The sequence below is a fragment of the Hippocampus guttulatus genome, chromosome 1 (genome assembly GCF_054856545.1).
Source record: "Hippocampus guttulatus isolate MCC_2025c chromosome 1, RoL_Hgut_1.0, whole genome shotgun sequence".
Classification (NCBI taxonomy): Eukaryota; Metazoa; Chordata; class Actinopteri; order Syngnathiformes; family Syngnathidae; genus Hippocampus; species Hippocampus guttulatus.
Window position 1 is genome coordinate 2848671 of NC_141261.1, and position 16711 is coordinate 2865381.

General features: G+C 40.0%; 2 protein-coding genes across 2 annotated transcripts; both read left to right on the forward strand.

Annotated features, from left to right (window-relative positions):
- The first annotated feature begins 41 nt into the window (after positions 1-41).
- ndufb11 (NADH:ubiquinone oxidoreductase subunit B11) lies at positions 42-3300 on the forward strand. Its single transcript, XM_086129877.1, has 3 exons — positions 42-273; positions 2358-2488; positions 3087-3300. Exons 1-3 carry the CDS (start codon positions 100-102, stop codon positions 3214-3216), a joined length of 435 nt encoding a protein of 144 aa, XP_085986003.1. The 5' UTR covers positions 42-99; the 3' UTR covers positions 3217-3300.
- A 538-nt stretch (positions 3301-3838) lies between these two features.
- Positions 3839-16587, forward strand: rtel1 (regulator of telomere elongation helicase 1). The gene is made up of 32 exons (XM_086099569.1): positions 3839-4050; positions 4285-4483; positions 4702-4795; positions 5416-5497; positions 5746-5806; positions 6034-6109; positions 6566-6650; positions 6827-6892; positions 7133-7259; positions 7460-7504; positions 7607-7682; positions 7885-7982; positions 8192-8247; positions 8617-8691; positions 8976-9054; positions 9237-9369; positions 9546-9659; positions 9794-9834; positions 9938-10023; positions 10127-10204; positions 10382-10459; positions 10900-11052; positions 11424-11539; positions 11934-12057; positions 12323-12485; positions 12589-12731; positions 13518-13613; positions 13699-13909; positions 14020-14157; positions 15413-15517; positions 16052-16237; positions 16316-16587. Exons 1-32 carry the CDS (start codon positions 3949-3951, stop codon positions 16450-16452), a joined length of 3423 nt encoding a protein of 1140 aa, XP_085955695.1. The 5' UTR covers positions 3839-3948; the 3' UTR covers positions 16453-16587.
- The last annotated feature ends 124 nt before the right edge of the window (positions 16588-16711 follow it).

Below are 16711 nucleotides of genomic sequence, written 5' to 3' on the forward strand. Positions count from 1 at the left end.
AGCAGCCAGCTATTGTACGTCAAAGAAGAAGTGCCGCCGCAGGCGGAAGCTTTTGTTTCCCGTTCCGGGGCAACCATATCGTTCACAAACAAGGCAAAAATGTTGGGCCGGCTGTCACGAATTGGGCGAGTTTTTCCACGGTTATGTTATCGAGTACCGGTTCGCTGCGTGTCCCAGTCGAAGCCCAGTGGCGCTGCCGGTGCGACTGCTGTGACCGAGCTGCAGCAGGCTGCACCGAGTGACAGCCATGGTGAGGTCAGCCCGTATGTCAAGGTGAGTTCCTGTGATTTTGCACGCTTACAATAAACTTGATCTTGATTCGCGCCTCTATTGATACTAATAATGTTCTCGTTGACGTTGTTTTGTTAGCTGTGACTGTCGTGAACGAGGCCGTAGTTAATGTGTACAGTACATCATTCCACACAGGGGCGGTTCTGGATCAATTTCACTGAGGGGGCCGGGCTGGGGCCAGGGGCTTTGATGGGGGGCACATTCATCCCAGGGCTAGAAAATCGCTTTCTGACTTTCGGGTTGAGTGAACGCTGGCGCGTTTTGGCTGCCGCTGCTCAACCCGTATTGTTTTGTGTTTTTTGTTATTGTAAAGTGTCCTTGGGTGTCTTGAAAGGCGCTTATAAATAAAATCTACTACTACTACTACTACTACTAAAAAGACAGATTCGAAATCTTATTTGACTTTTTATTTCTTCAGACTTGGGTGTCTTGAAAGGCGCTTATAAATAAAATGTATTATTATTATTATTATTATTATTAGGAGGGCTAAAATGTCTGCAAGCGTAACAATACGTCTGTTGAGAATATTCAAGCCAGGGGATGATATGGTACCAGCCTGCCGGGGACAAAAATTGCAAATACACTGAAGCTGATGTTTTACATGCATATAATTATCCAAATTTTAAAAGGCAATGTCTTATATATTGATCCTGTTAAATAAAAATTTAAATAAAAAGGGAGACTAAAAAAGTTACACACACACACACACATACGCGCGCACACACACACACACACGCACACACAAACACGCGCATACACACACAGAGACGCACGCGCGCGCACACACACACACGCAAATAGCACTCGTGTCGTGGTAATTTCCTTCTCTGCGGACTGCTTCTCATTTTCCCGCTCATTTTTAAATGGCGCAGTGCACTAAAGGGTCCGACTAGAATGTTAAATCACGCGCTTTGGTTCCACCTTTTGCGTCGGCAACTCGGCACGACTGCGTAATCTGCGCTCGGAGGGGGGGCCACAGGGGGGGCCAGAATCTGTGCTACAGGGGCACTGGCCCCCGTTGCCCCCCCCCCCCCCCCCCCCAGAACCGCCACTGATTCCACATTCATTTTGATGTCACTTCTAGTCTGAGTATAGTGGCACATTTAAATGTCAATTAAAGGAGACATTTAGGGCCTATGATTTTTTTGGGTCATAATTTTAAACAGTTCACCGGTTGCTTAATTAATAACGTTTTTGTGGTGTGCTTTCGACACAATTATTTTTGAGAATATTTCTTGCCTTGTTGGGATGTGCTCGTTTTAAGGGGGAATTTGTCATGTTTCGTACTGCCTGGCCAATGGAGGGCCTGATTTAGACAAACGCTGGACTGGATCTCACAGGTGCCTTCCTGCCACAGTTTGGCCATCACTTCTTCAGCCTTCCTCGGTGGCCAGCAGCCGCTTGCTTCTTGATCTAGTGTGACCGCCCTTATCTTAAAGCGGATAAAAGCAATTTGGGGCCACGTTGCCTGACACAAACATACTCATTCCACCTGCTTACGAGTTGTTCATAAAAATCGAATTCTGTTCGCGGTTTTCAAGTGCGCACCCAAAGAAATCCCAATGCATTTTCACAAATGGATGGAGCATTTCATAAACAGGCCACCAAAATACACTTGTCGATTAATGTAGCAATGTGGTGCATGACCTCACCAAATTCCCCTCCATCTCGACAAATTGTCGAGAAAATACCTTTTCCATATGTCCCTTTGTACTACATTTAATCAGGCGCTCTTCACATTGAATACATGGTGAGCGACTAGTAAAAGCATAAAATTGCAGTTGTGCAACTTCATTCACATTCTGCCTCAAGACTTAACCTATTGGTCAGTGTCTGACACATCTATTGTCCCCAAGAGACACCAAAGGCTGATGACATAAATTGTTAATACTGAACTCATAGATGTATGGAACATGTATTGCTTATTTAGAATTAGAATCCTTATTGTCATTGCATTGTCAACATATTTCAATTTTGTATTGAATTTGGTCTATGCTTAATTGGGCACTCTTGAGACATGCGACCTGATATTTGTACTCTTGGCGTTATGTTTTTTTTTTTTACAGAATCCAGAGTACCATGGCTTCTCTAGCGACCCGGTGGTTGATCAATGGAATATGAGACTGGCCTTCTTCTTTGGCATCTCTGTGTGTCTTGTCATTGGAGGAACGTTCATTCACTACTTACCAGACCATGGGTAGGACTTTTCACATATTCCAGTTTTATTTCAACCTTGTTCCAAGTCTTGTGTTGTACATTCCCAATTTCAAGTTTAGACCTTGTGCTAAACATAAATAAAAACAAAATCCAACGATTTGCAGATCATGTTCAACCTGTATTGAATTGTATACTCGACAAAGACAAGATATTTAATGTTCACATATGCAAAGTGGAAAAGTGTTCTGTGGTCTGACGATTGGATTGGATAAACTTTATTGTTAAATGTACTCTATGTGTAACATACAGCACAGACGAGTCCACATTTCTAATTGTTTTTGGAAAGTGTGGATGTTGTGTCCTCCGGGCCAAGTGGAAAAGAACCATCCACACTGTTATGGATGCAATTTTCAAGTTTATCAGTTCAAACCTTAAATATTTTCTCTTTGTAGTATATTTATTCAAATATCAGTTCAACATGATTTGCAATTCGTTGTATTCTGATTTTATTTATGTTTTAAACAGCATCCCAACTTGATTGGAATTGGGTTTGTAGTAGCAGCACTGGATATCTTAGCATGGGCCGGTCCTCTTAATATGTCACTGTTTTTTTTCTCCAATGCTTCTATGTGTGCCAGGATGCGTCAATGGGCCAGGAGGGAAGCTGAACGTGTGATCCTGCAGCGAGAGAAGGAGGGTTTGCCTCTGATAGAGGAAAACTACTATGACCCCAGCAAAATTATTCTACCCAGTGGTGGAGAGAAGTAAAATGTACAACCATCCATTTAATGTATTTCATGAATATTGTATTTCAGCAGAATACAATAAAAGCTACTTGTTGGATTCTTTGAATATGTGTGGACTCTGACTTGCAAAGAAAATAGTTTGAAAATATAGGCCACATGAATAGTGAATTGATAGACCCATTCAACATATTACCTCACAAGTGGTTTAGGTCTCCTTCAGACTTCGATGCCTGAGTGTTTTACCTTCAAATTCGTTTGCTTTTCAACCACACACTGCTCATATTTGCTACAGCAAATGTAGTCTCCATTGGCAAAATCCAAATCTGAATCGGAGTGTACACACCCGATGTGAATTACTGTTTGAATAATTTATATGATAACGGCACAAAACACGTTTCAGTCGCATACAGTATTCTTATACTTTTGCGCACACGCATATAACGGCAACTGTAAAAAATAGCCATCGTTATGTAAAAACAAATCTTCGAATGCTATACTGTACACCTAGTACTGTACAACAAAAAATCGTTACAAAGCGCAAGTGCAGTTGAGGTGAAGTACTGTAGGTGGCGGTATGCACCAAAGAGCTGTAATTCAACTGAGAGAAGAAGGAGTAAGGCGGAAGTAGTCGACGGCGCCAATTATGTTTGTCGTTTTCTCTTTTTTAAGCGACTTCCAATGACCAGTGAGTTGGTTACTTCACTTCGTTGCCCTTTTCAACATCTAAATTGCTCATTACACATCGAGCTCTAGCATGCCTTTATTATCTTTGGACGGAGTCGAAGTGCAGTTTCCTTTCCCTCCGTATGAGTGTCAGAAGGACTACATGATGAAAGTTATTGATTGCCTAAAAAGGGTGAGTGTTTACAGCCGAGAAACAAGGGTTTGCCATTGAATAGTATGCATAAATATGGCTTAATCTCTCCTCGTTCTGGCCTTGAGTGCCATGTTTGTAATTAATTACAGTTAATACTATGATACCAGGCATTTTAAAATTCCTCTTTATTTGTATTTATTCTATTTTTTATTTTTTATTTATTTATTACAAAACTGCACGTGCATCAACAATGTACTGTACACGTTTTTGCAGGAGGTTAATGGAGTTCTGGAGAGTCCCACAGGCACTGGAAAAACCTTGTGTCTACTATGTGCCACCTTGGCATGGAGGGAGCACTTCAAAGACACCATCACTGCGCATAAAATAGCAGAAAGACTGGATGAGAGAAAGATATCCGCTGATAATTTTCTTGCATCTTGGGGACCAGCTTCAGAAGATGGTTCATCGCCAAGTATGTACATGCCACAATGTTGCCAAAATCAGTTCCTTGGCATTTTAGTTCGTACTAGTGTTTATTTTGTCATTTGTGTTGAAGACTGCAACACCGCTGCAGTGATTCCCCCACTGAGAAATATATTGTAATATTATTGAATTAATATGAATGCAGATAATTGATTGATTTTGAAATACATTGTATTGTTTTTGTTTTGGTTGTTACTGTTTTTCCAGCCTCCTACAGTGCTGTTCCCAAGATTATCTATGCATCACGGACACACTCGCAACTTAGCCAAGTTGTTAATGAGTTAAAGAACACATCATACAAGTAAGTTATCTTATTTCAATAGCTGTTCATTTCCAGAATCAAATAATTAGCCCAAAGATAAATTCATTGAAGCATTCAAAATAAAATACCAACACAGTTGAAATTTCTTGGCCTTGCACCTTATGAGTGACTCTATAGAAGCAAGCATTGAATTGCACTCTGATGCCTTTAGGTTTTACCTCTGGCGAGACAATGATTTTGCAACAGATCATACTGTTGGGACTGTGATGGCTAAAGCAGGGTGTAATTAAAATAAAGTCCAATGTAACATGAAGTCCATGTTACTCTCAGGTGAAGCAAATTCCAAGGAAATTTCTGCATCCCCTCCAATTACTTAAAACTTTGTGGATTTGGGAAAAATGAATAAAAACATCCTGAGGCAGACTGCCTAATGGAGAGCGTTTTACATCTGGTGAACGGCATTGCCATTTTGTACTTTCTAGTGAAAAACCAAGACAGTCAATGAATAGATGAACTAGAACTTCATACCACAGTTTGTATATACAGCACCATTTCGGATCTGATCCAAAAATAATGATACAGCCATTCCTTGGTGTTACATATTGAGACTATTTGCCTGTATATGAATTAATCTCAAATCCTATTAATCTGTGATTCAGACCTAAAGTGTCCGTGTTGGGGTCAAGAGAGCAGTTGTGTATCAATCCAGAGGTGATGCGTCAGGAAAGCAACCATGTCAAGGTAATTTTATTTTATTTTATTTTTTGTGATGTCGTCCAAATCCAAATAAAAGTATGAGATGAACTGTTTTAGCAAAGTCCTTATCTTTTTATTTCCATCAATATTCAACATAAGACGTTCTAGGTAGCTCAGAGCAAAATGTTAGCTCATGTCGCTTCAGCAACAAAGCAAGAACGTAGATTTATAACTGCGAGAAAAGATGGTGTACATGTGTTTATTTCCCAACAACGGCCTGTTCTTATTTTAAGGTCCATATGTGTCGAGCAAAGGTCTCCACAAGGTCATGTCCCTTCTACAACAATGTTGAAGGTAAATCGTTTTACATCAGTAGTAGGCATCATTGAATTCCCCAAAATTTGACTGTTGCAAGCAAGGTGGTCTCCCACAGAAAGTCAAGTTGTCAGTTTTCCATATTGCTTGTAGGTGAATCACGATAATATATATCTGGAGTTTGAAATAAGGTTGTTGTTTTTTTTTTGGTGCTCCGGTTATTTTATATGTTTGTAATGTTGATTAATTTTTGGCATTGTCCTCAGAGAAATCCACTGACAAAGAATTGGTGGAGGAAATTGTGGACATGGAGGACCTGGTCAAATTTGGCAACAAAACACGGTGTGTCATGTTATGTTTATCTAAACTCGGGCTGAGCGATTTATCTGTTTCATGGCTTCATGAAAATGTATTTTTTATGTTTGTGTATTTCTTTATTTGTGAATCCCGTAACCTACAGCGTGTCCGTGCCGATGTTTACTAATGACATGGCGTGTTACCAATTTAGCGATTTTGTCACGATTTAGCAGAGCCATTCCCAGATCGTTTTTCATATGAAAAGAGCGTGAATGCATTCATGGAGTCCGTTTTGCCAGGCATTGCTTAAGACATTGTGCCGATTTATACGTTACAAAAGTAAGTTAACTTTCAATGCTTCAGCATTGCAGCAAACAACTTGTCAAATCATCACTGGCAACATCACAATACAATGTCAGTGATGGATTCATTTGAGATTTTTGAATGGATTTTTGGCCTCAAAATCTAATTTCCTATTTTTTTTCCTCTTTTTTCCTGCAGTACTTGTCCGTATTATCTCTCGCGTTCTTTAAAACAGCAGGCTGACATAATATTTATGCCTTACAACTACCTGCTGGATCCAAAGGTAAGCAGTAGCGTTAATAGATTTTAGCCTGTATCACACTATACAAATCCGTAATACTATACAACGTAACATATTTGGAATGCTTTGTATTCCTGAAAGTTTTCTCTCTGTTTAGGAATAAAAATAGTGTTCTTTCTTTTCTTTTCTGTTTCCTTTTGTTCCCTGTCTTTCCACAGAGCCGCAAAGCTCACAACATCGATCTGGCTGGATCTGTGGTCATCTTTGATGAGGCTCATAACGTAGTAAGACATTCCTGGTCTCAATGAAATGTACAGCAACCAGCATAGTCTGTGGCTGTATTTTTATTGTGCTGCCATTAAACGCACTACGAGTACTTCCTACACAGCTTTCTAATGAGTGTGTAGCATTATTTGACATCTTTCTGTCTATGTGCAGCTCACAGAGAGGCAAGGGGCTAATGTGAGGAATAGAGCATGATTTATTATACCAGTCGGTCTCAAATGAGGCTTTCCTGTTTGCAGGAAAGGACGTGTGAAGAGTCAACATCATTTGACTTGACTCCATATGATCTGGCCTCAGCCATTAATGCGCTTACCCGATTGTTAAGTGAACATGCTCAGGAAGCCAGTTTTGGGGAAACTTCTCAAGGTTTGTAATGTAGAATGCCTCAATTCTTGTCAAAATGGTTGTCTGTGGTTGATTTGCTTCTGAGATTCGAATCATTGTCCGATTGCACTTCAGCTCTGAAGTATTTGGAATGTACTGTAACTAAAAGAACAGAGCTAACGTGTACATCCTATAGTTTAGACTTGTCTTCAATTTTTGACTTTTCTCCTTTTTTTTTCCAGTTTCAGGTCTAAAAACAGATGTCAAAGTTGTTGCTAAACTCAAAGGTTAGTATTCAAGTTAATTAATCCCCATTTACTTACTCACAATCAAGATCATTTATTATTCTGAATAGGAAGGACCAAAACAATTGTTGATGTTATTTACAGAGATTTTCTTGAAACTGGAGGAGGCTATTGATTCCTTTGAGGTTCCGGGTGACAGAGGCATAACAAAACCTGGAATGTAAGTGACGACTTGTGGTTAACCTCAATTTTCATTCAGGATTTTAGAAGTGCTGTCACCAAAGGTACTGATTTAATTACATTTAAAAACAGAAAAAAAAAAAAGCAAGCTTGGTGTTTGGGTATCTCTGGCACAATAGATGGCTCGGGGATCACGCTTCCAAAAAGATTTTTGTTTTTAACGCTTGTGATGTACTTCACAGCTTCATATATGAGCTGTTAGAGAGAGCCCACTTGACATACGACACCAAGGACGCTGTGTCTGAAGCTCTGGAGCAGATCGTTGGATACTTAGCAGGACGTGAGTAGAGCTCATTCGCTTTGCTGTCTGTTTTCAAGATACTGTGGTTTTTGTGACCGATAAAATCAGTGACCTAATTATTGTTTGTGGAGAACGTTTCAGTCAGCACATTTTAGTCACGTTCAATCAGCCAGTTCGACCTAAACTTCATATTGATGCAAAAGTTCTTGCCACTGTAAAATATGTGTTGAATGACATGTATTTCACAGAGCCAGGGATATTTCTTAACACGGGTGGGTTGCAGAAGCTCTTGGATATCATGCAGGTATGTCAAGTGAAGGTACAAAGGAGTTAAATACTTTGAGAAAATGCTCCTTTTTTTTTTTAAACTGGAATACGCAAAGCATGCATAAGATTGTATTTGCCCAGGAGAACATTAACACTGGAAGCAAGCGCCCACGTCAACACATTGCTTCTTCATCTCATGTCACGACTGCTGTACACATTGTAATAAGATCACTCATTTATGATGTGGAGAGCTGTAGAAAAATGGTAGCTTCCTGGAAAGCAGACTCTTAAAAAAAATCCAACATGTATTTCCATGATATTGACTTACTGTATACACTCGCCCAAAAATAATGTAGAGAACAACAGGCACCAGTTTAAATTAGTTTGTTTTTTTCCTCCCTAATAGATGGTGTTCTCTGGCGCCGTATCATCACAGAAAGACTGCAAAATGGCAATGGAAGCTAATACAGCTCATTTTAAGGTGAGTTACTTGTCACAGTAAGACACTTTATTTTCGAAAAGGTTTTACTCTACCGGTACATATACAGTACATAATTGCAGGCTCGAAACTTTTACTTGGAATGAGTGCACTGCGCCTGCACATGTTTTCATTTGTGTTTTGCTCTTAGCTTTCAGCGCGTTACGTATTAAGACTAATCACTTCATAGGGTCAATATAGTCTGTGACAGGCGTCTACTTTTTGTGTGGAGTAACATCATTATTCGGCACTTATCATCAGCTCTCATATTTGTGTACTGGCTGCAGGTTCACATCCATAAAGACACCAGCACTCAGAAAAAACAAAAAAACGGCGACCTGTGGGCTTCATCATCAAAGAAAGCAGGTAAGGCAAATGCTTTGAATAGTCAGTGGTTAAGCTGATAAAACGCAAATTCATCCTGCATTCTTTTTTTTTTTTTTAATATGGAGTCAATCCACTGTCAAGACACAACCATGGTGCAGTTTTTGCAACAAGTACTCTTTATTTTCCTTGACTCTATGTGTTTGTTCATTTGTATCTTCCAGGAAACATTCTGAGTTATTGGTGTTTCTCTCCGGGCTTCAGCATGCAGGACTTGAAGAATCAAGGTGTTCGCTGCATCATTCTGACCAGCGGTACCCTGTCTCCCCTGAGCTCCTTTACCTCTGAGATGAGAATGTATGTTTACTTGAGTCAAGCCCATTACAGCTGCATAGAACACTTTTTTCTGATCATTGACAAAATAGGAAACAACATTAAATACGTACATATGTATTATAAATGACTGATGGCCTATCAGAGCTTTAAACAACTGTACAAACATTCTTTTTCTGTTTACCAATGTGTTTTTGCAGACCGTTTTCAGTGTCTCTGGAAAACAGCCACGTGATTAGGCGGGATCAGATCTTTGTTAGTGTCATTGAGCACGGTCCAGATAGGGTTCCGTTGAGTTCAGCGTTTAATAGAAGGTCAGTACGTACAGTACATACAGAGTAAGTAGTAGTACACGTCATGTTCATTGCACCTATTTAATTTATGACCTATTGGGTGGCTGAGAAACTTAATTCTGACAAGGCTGAATATTCCTTTCTTTCTTTTACAGACTCGATCCTGAAAACTTGTCGTCTTTAGGAAACACAGTGGGTAAGTTCTTTTAATACAGTCCTCAATTACCATCACAATGATTATCTTGGAAAAACCACCTTCTTAGCTTCAAAGTATGTTTCAACGTTTGCCGTCTCCTCAGTAAACCTGACCCGGATCGTACCCGATGGGCTCCTTTTGTTTTTTCCCTCCTTCTACTTAATGGAAAAAACTCTGGAGTTCTGGAGAGTGAGTGAAGATTAAATGAGCTCAATAGTACATTTATTATAGTTGTGTGATTCTTTTAAATTCTAAAAATGTCTGTATCAAAAATTGCACTCGTTCTCCCCAGGACAATGGACACGCAAATCGGATTGAGAATTTAAAGCCAATGTTTGTCGAACCAAAAGGGAGGGGACCTTTTGCCGAGGTAAACGTGTTATGATTTCTGCGACACGTTCCCGTGGGTTGGTACAGACCACCGTTTGTATAAAACCTGATTAATACTCATACCTCATTAGCTGTTTTGTTCAACGCAGTCTTATACGAAACGTGTCGCAAAAATATTGAACGGGTATCTTAAAATAGCTATTGTCTGTGTTTTTAGGCTATTGAAGGTTATTACAACAAAGTGAATGACTCCCAATCAAGAGGTGGAATCTTTACCGCAGTGTGTCGTGGAAAGGTGAAGGAATGTTCTAAATGTCTGTACTAAATGTGTGAAATTTTATTTTGTCTTGGTTATTTGGCATAAATGTACAGGTTGTACACATATAGCACATTAATGGTCAGCAACGGCATTGGATAAAAGCATTTTCCTGGTCCACAAAGCACATGTGTACCAACATGGTTTAACTTTCATGGGCGCTAACAGTCCCCCTATGAGGGAATTGACCTGGTCCAGTATTCCAGAAATCCATGAGGGGCTGTGATTTCACCCAAAGATAAAGTACAGCCTTCAGCCAATCTCTTAATAGGTAGTCCAACTGCCCCTTTGCGATTAGTAGATTTCCACAAGCTCACATGAATAATTTTAATCGATTAGAAAGTCATCACACGGTTTGTTTGATCTGTTTTTTTTTTTTTTTGTCACGGAAACTCTTGACATGACTTTTTTGCCTTCAGGCTAGCGAGGGTCTGGATTTTGCAAATACATTTGGTCGTGGAGTTATCATCACTGGACTCCCCTTTCCACCGAAGTTCGACCCTCGAATTGTTTTAAAGATGCAATTCTTAGATGAGATGAACCAAGGGAAAGTAGCGGCACCTGGCCATAAGGTGAGATTTAAATTGATTATTTAGAATGTAAATATTTGTGCTTCTTAGGTTACTTCTCAACATAGCAAAACTCTTTGACTGAAGTTTGGACATTTTTACAAAACACTCAATACTTCTTAAGGCAAAGTAGTAGGTGTGAAAAAAAGGCAACATGGAAGCAATTACCTTCTTTTGTGACGATGCTTTCATAAAAATATGATGGTGAGAAAAGATTGGACGACAGTCAAACATCCATTTTGGTATGGAGTAGCCAACTTGGACTAATTCAGGGACTTATACTTTGAAAAACTCCTATGAGAGATTTGACCCAAATAAACACCAGTCTTGGTTTGACATGTTTTGTGTTTGGGATGTGGCTGTGTCTTTTGTAGTTACTTACAGGGCAGGAGTGGTACAGAGAGCAAGCTTTCAGAGCTGTCAACCAAGCTATTGGCCGAGTCATTCGCCACAAGGATGACTATGGGGCCATCTTTCTCTGTGATCAGAGGTCGGATCAAGTGCTTCTCATACATTCTAATCCGTGTCTTTATAATCAATGAATATCAATTTTTGGGATGTCCCAATTCCGCTTTTTTTATCACCTCAGTGCGAATTCGAGTGTTTGGTTTTAAAGTGTCGGCCTATACCGAGACCTGATCCGATACTTTGGCAATGCATTTGGAAAAAAAGCACACATCAGATTTTTCTAAAATGTAAAGAGATTTACATACAGATATGAATATACATCAATTAGTATGTTACATGTTGAGAAAACAACGTTTTTTTTTTCAAAGCATTCTTGACCTCCCAGAGAAGCCATTAAAAAGAAAAAAAATTGACCTTTCAAGTGAGGTCATGATAACCCAACTTTAAAATGTCTTCTCGCCCCTCCCCCTCCACAGATTTAAAAGTAGAGATGTACAATCTCACCTTCCAGCGTGGTTGAGGCCTTATGTGCGTTCTTATGACAACTTTGGGAACATTATTCGGGATGTCTGCCATTTCTTCAGGGTCGCGCAGAAAATGGTACGTCCCTTGTTCTTGACTCATGCTACCGCTCCTATTTTACAGTCTGTGATTTATCGTGACAATAAGGAGACAAAAACAAGCAATTATACCTATAGTTTGTGATTATTAATTGAATATCTTTTATGCTGTTGTATACAGTGCACACTCATGCACTGAATGACCTGAAAAGGCTGAATACTTGAAATATTAGTTTTAACACTTCACATAATGATACAACAGTCCATGAATGAACTCTTGTTGTTTTGTTGGAATGTCTAACCAGAGGCCTCTGTTGGAGAAGAATCCTGCACCCGGTCCCTCAGCGTTACCTGCAAGCAGTTCTCATTCATCTGGTGATACCTCATTCACACCCTCCCAGAAGCCAGACACTCAGAAGGCCAAAATGCTGGACGTGCACACTTCCACTCTCAAAAGGAGGAGAACTGGTGAGTGTTTGTTTGAGCTTTTAGGTACTTTGGACTCGACCACTTCAATCCGTTATTTTCGACATGAAATATTTTACATTTGTCTCATCCTGTCTCCTGTTAGATGAAGATACGGAATACGCTGGAATTTTCAAACAGTATGAGTCTCAGACTCAAAAGAGGAAACTAAAACCAGGCAACCTGTTTGATGCCCTCGAGCGAGTGGAGCACCAAAGAGGAGGCATTGGCGCTTGTGGATTAGAGACGGTAGCTTTTATTCTCTTCATGTTTTCTTCGCCTTAAGAGGCAACGGTGACAAACTGTTTCACACTACATTTACAATACGTGGAAATTTGATGTACACTATAAGCGCTTAAACTTCAGGCTGAAGAGCCCATCCTTTAGGCCTCAGCGTCACCAAGCCATACCTTCATATTGCTTCGTGCTATCGTCCTTACTTGCCACATGTCTCCTGACTGCTAGCGAAAAGCCCCCCGGCCAACAACGTAGCTCCTTAACCCTAAATCAGCCATCCACTTGCAGCATGTCAGTATCTTCAGATAGATGGCATTTCTTTATCTTTTTGTGATTATACAGTGTCAATTTAGTGTCAGGGGAGGCTGATGTTGACATTGTGCGACCAAAAAACTTTTTTTTTTTTTTAATTTATGTCGAAGGAAGCAAGCAAAATGGGTCACAACTAGCTAACGTGATTGTACTGTAGATGGCAGCATGTCAGATGAGTGGCTAGCAGAACCACCTTACACGGATGAGGGTGAGGTTTTGAATCCAAACGCCGGGTTCTTTGGCTTCCACCCACATTCCAAAACATGCATATTATGTGTTGAAGACTCTAAGTTGTGAATGTTTGTTTGTCAATGCATACCCTGTGATTGGTTGGCAACCAGAGCTTTACTGGCCTCTTGCCTGAAGTCAGCTGGGGTAGACTGCAGCTCACCCGCAAACCTAATGAGGATAAGCAGCAGAGTAGTAAATGAATGCACAGGTTTTTACTTGGTTTTAATGACATTGTTGTGCTCATTGCTTTTCTAGCAAAGCAATCTCTCCACACTGTCACTTCAACATGACAAGAGAATGGATGAGACGATGCGTGGAGTCAAACGCACAATAAAATTGATCCAAGAACAGGTATTTATTATTTCCAGTGAAACAACTACTTGGTCATTTTCTAATTCTTATGAAGAAATGTTCACTATCTTTATTCTTTTTAAAGAGGCCAAGCGTTTCTGGATCTGATACTGGAGATGGAAAAATCAACATTGCTCGGTCATTTCTGTTAGAAATGAAATCATCCTTGAGCCAGGTCAGCTTTGAGCAAATTCGCCAGGCTCTGGTCGCCTACAAGAAGGACGACAACCTGGACAATCTGCTGTCTGGCACGTCTTTACTAACCCTTGACCCTCATACTTACAGACTTTACCGTGGTAAGTCAATGACAGTTCATGACACCGTGATAAGCGGGGGTCCACTGATGTTGAATGTTTCATGTCATAATGAATGAGCAGGTGATTAAAAACCATCGAATATGTCACAGGTTTATACCCCTTTGTACGACCACATCACAGAAAGGCATTTGACGAGAAATGCGTGGAGCTGACCGGTGACGGCTGTGGCTTCAAGCCGGAACACTCGGTGAAAAGTGACGAAAAGAAATCAACGATGTCACATAGTGGTAAGTCAATATGGTACGGTAGCGCTGATGTCATGATTGCCGGTCTTTAATGTTCTTCCGTCATATTCTGTTAGGTTTCTTTTACAATGTACTTGTTTTTATATTTACTATAACTGTGACTAAGTGATTGATAGACTGGTGCCTTATGTACAAATTAATTGTTGTAGGACTGGAAATTAGGACAACCCTGTACAGTGAAAAACTGAACTTGCGTCCCAGGTCAGGCTTGCCTCTTCTAGGTCGAAAATACCACATTTTCATGCATCGGTATGTTGTTACCTTTTTTTTTCGATAAATTTATTCATATTTGGTACTCCTCTGTACCATATTGAGTTCCCACACGAAACGTTTGGTGAAGGGACTTTCCTCAAAAGAAATGCTAATTGCCAAGATAAAAGTGAAATATTTAGTGGGATTTTGTACTATTTAATAATGCATCCATCCATTTTCTAATCCGCTTATCCACACGAGGGTCACGGTCGTGATGGAGCCTATCCCAGCTCTCTTCAGGCAGTTGGCGGGGTACACCCTGAACTGGTTGCCAGCCAATCGCAGGGCACACACAGACGAACAACCATCTGCGCTCACACTCACCGCAAGGGACAATTTCGAGTGTTCCATTAGCCTGCCATGCATGTTTTTGAAATGTGGGAGGAAACCGGGAGTACCTGGAGAAAATCCACGCAGGCACCGGGAGAGAAGATGCAAACTCCACACAGGAAGGCCATAGCCAGGAATCGAACCCTGCAACTCTACATTGTAGGTGGACGTGCTCACCAGTCGACCCACTGTTCCATCCCTATTTAATTTTTGTTCATGAGTAATCATTTTCACAGGCACTTTGAAATATGAAAGGTGAAGTCATGTTTAAAAATATAATTGAAAGTTCAAAAGCCACAAAATATGTTTTCTTCATCGTTCTTAACTTCTCGTGACTAGAGATAATAGGAAAATGCAGGTCCAGGTGTGACAACAGTTGAGAAACACTGGTAAGGGACACACAAAAAAAAAACCTAACACATTCTGCCTCAATAGGACGACACTTGCATTATATTAGCAGGTTGGTAATGGCTCGTAAAACTATGTGGTGAAACTAAAAATAATTGCAATGAATTGATATGTTTATAATTGAGTTGGACTTTGTTAGACTAACGATTACAAAACAAGTCTCGTGAAGCAGACTACCTTAAGTCACACTAGATAGTAAATGTTCATCCAAAATCTCAATCTTCGGCTTTATTTTCCCATTCAACAGATGGACAACCCAGTGAGCCTTCGTCATCCAGTTCCAATTCAACATCGGATGCGCAAGTGAATGGAGAGCAACTCAAACAGGACGCAGAGAGAGAAACTCTGACCGGTAGGTCATACCAAGGAAAATTATATATCCACGCACAGTGTGCAATTCATAAGCATTGGCATTGATTGTCTGTCCTGCAAAACACTGGCAGTGAGATCAAAAAAAGGGTAACCTGTAAATGGCGCATTTTTGCAGTAGACCAAGATAGAAAAATGGAAATATTTTATGTGAGGAACAATGTTTAAATGTAAGCTTGATGTGCAGACTCTTTTTCAAATAGAGGCGTGGCTGATTCCAAAATAATCACATTTAAACTCATGTCAAATTGTAGTCAGCTTTTATTATCCCTAAATAAATCTCCGCTGATTGGAGGTGATTTTCGACAAGCACCATCATGAACACCGACATTGAATCAATAGCGGTGGCAGCACGAATTCTTTGGCATTTTTGCTTTAGCTGGAACTTAGAGATTTTACCAAAGGTTGATGCTTTCATGGGAAAAAAAAGTGGCTTCACCAGAAGAAAGTGATTTTGGAATTGCAATCCAGAAATGATAGTTAAAAAACAAAATCAAAACTCTTCCATGTTTCCCAGACGCTATGAAGAAGAAAATCCTGGCTACCTTTCTGAAAGACGTAAAAGAAGCCCTTGGCCCAGATAGATCACTTCAACTCTGTCAAGCTGTTAACGCTTACAAGAAGACGGACAACTATGAAAATATGGTGACTACTGTCGTGGCCTTATTCACAGAGAGAGAAAAAGACTTTCACCTTTTATGCAGTAAGCACAGTCTCATCTCACTTAAATTGCTCTTTTTTTCCTTCCTATTTACCGATTAATTTTCTTTCTCGTCTGAAGGATTCGGCAATGTCATTCGCCCACACCATAAGAGGCAGTACAAAGAGATGTTGAGAGGGTTGATGGGTCAGAATGCTCACACTGCTCCTGGCGAAACAGACCTGACAAAAACAGAGAAAAGTCAATCAAGCGCATGATTTTACTGAAGTTACTTCCAAAGTATTTGAAACTCAGTGCAAAGCCTGTTCATATATGCTGTACAGTGTATGCAATAATCTTATGATAGGTACAATTTTATTTTTTTTACTTAAATAAAGTGAACCTTAATTTCAGGCAGTTGTTTCTTACTGGATTGTCTGAACAATTGTCACACACCCTAAAACAAGAAAACCTGTTAATAGCCAATAAAAATGTTTAATCTTGCAATCATGATCAGGTGAATGCAATATTTAAATT

Excerpts from the sequence above, each read along its gene's own strand:
- rtel1 (XM_086099569.1), top strand. The coding sequence starts at position 3,949 with ATGCCTTTATTATCTTTGGACGGAGTCGAAGTGCAGTTTCCTTTCCCT. Across the intron at positions 6,651-6,826 it reads ACTACCTGCTGGATCCAAAG|AGCCGCAAAGCTCACAACAT; the intron begins GTAAGCAGTAGC and ends GTCTTTCCACAG. Across the intron at positions 11,540-11,933 it reads ATCTTTCTCTGTGATCAGAG|ATTTAAAAGTAGAGATGTAC; the intron begins GTCGGATCAAGT and ends CCCCCTCCACAG.
- ndufb11 (XM_086129877.1), top strand. The coding sequence starts at position 100 with ATGTTGGGCCGGCTGTCACGAATTGGGCGAGTTTTTCCACGGTTATGT. Across the intron at positions 274-2,357 it reads AGGTCAGCCCGTATGTCAAG|AATCCAGAGTACCATGGCTT; the intron begins GTGAGTTCCTGT and ends TTTTTTTTACAG. Across the intron at positions 2,489-3,086 it reads CACTACTTACCAGACCATGG|GATGCGTCAATGGGCCAGGA; the intron begins GTAGGACTTTTC and ends TATGTGTGCCAG.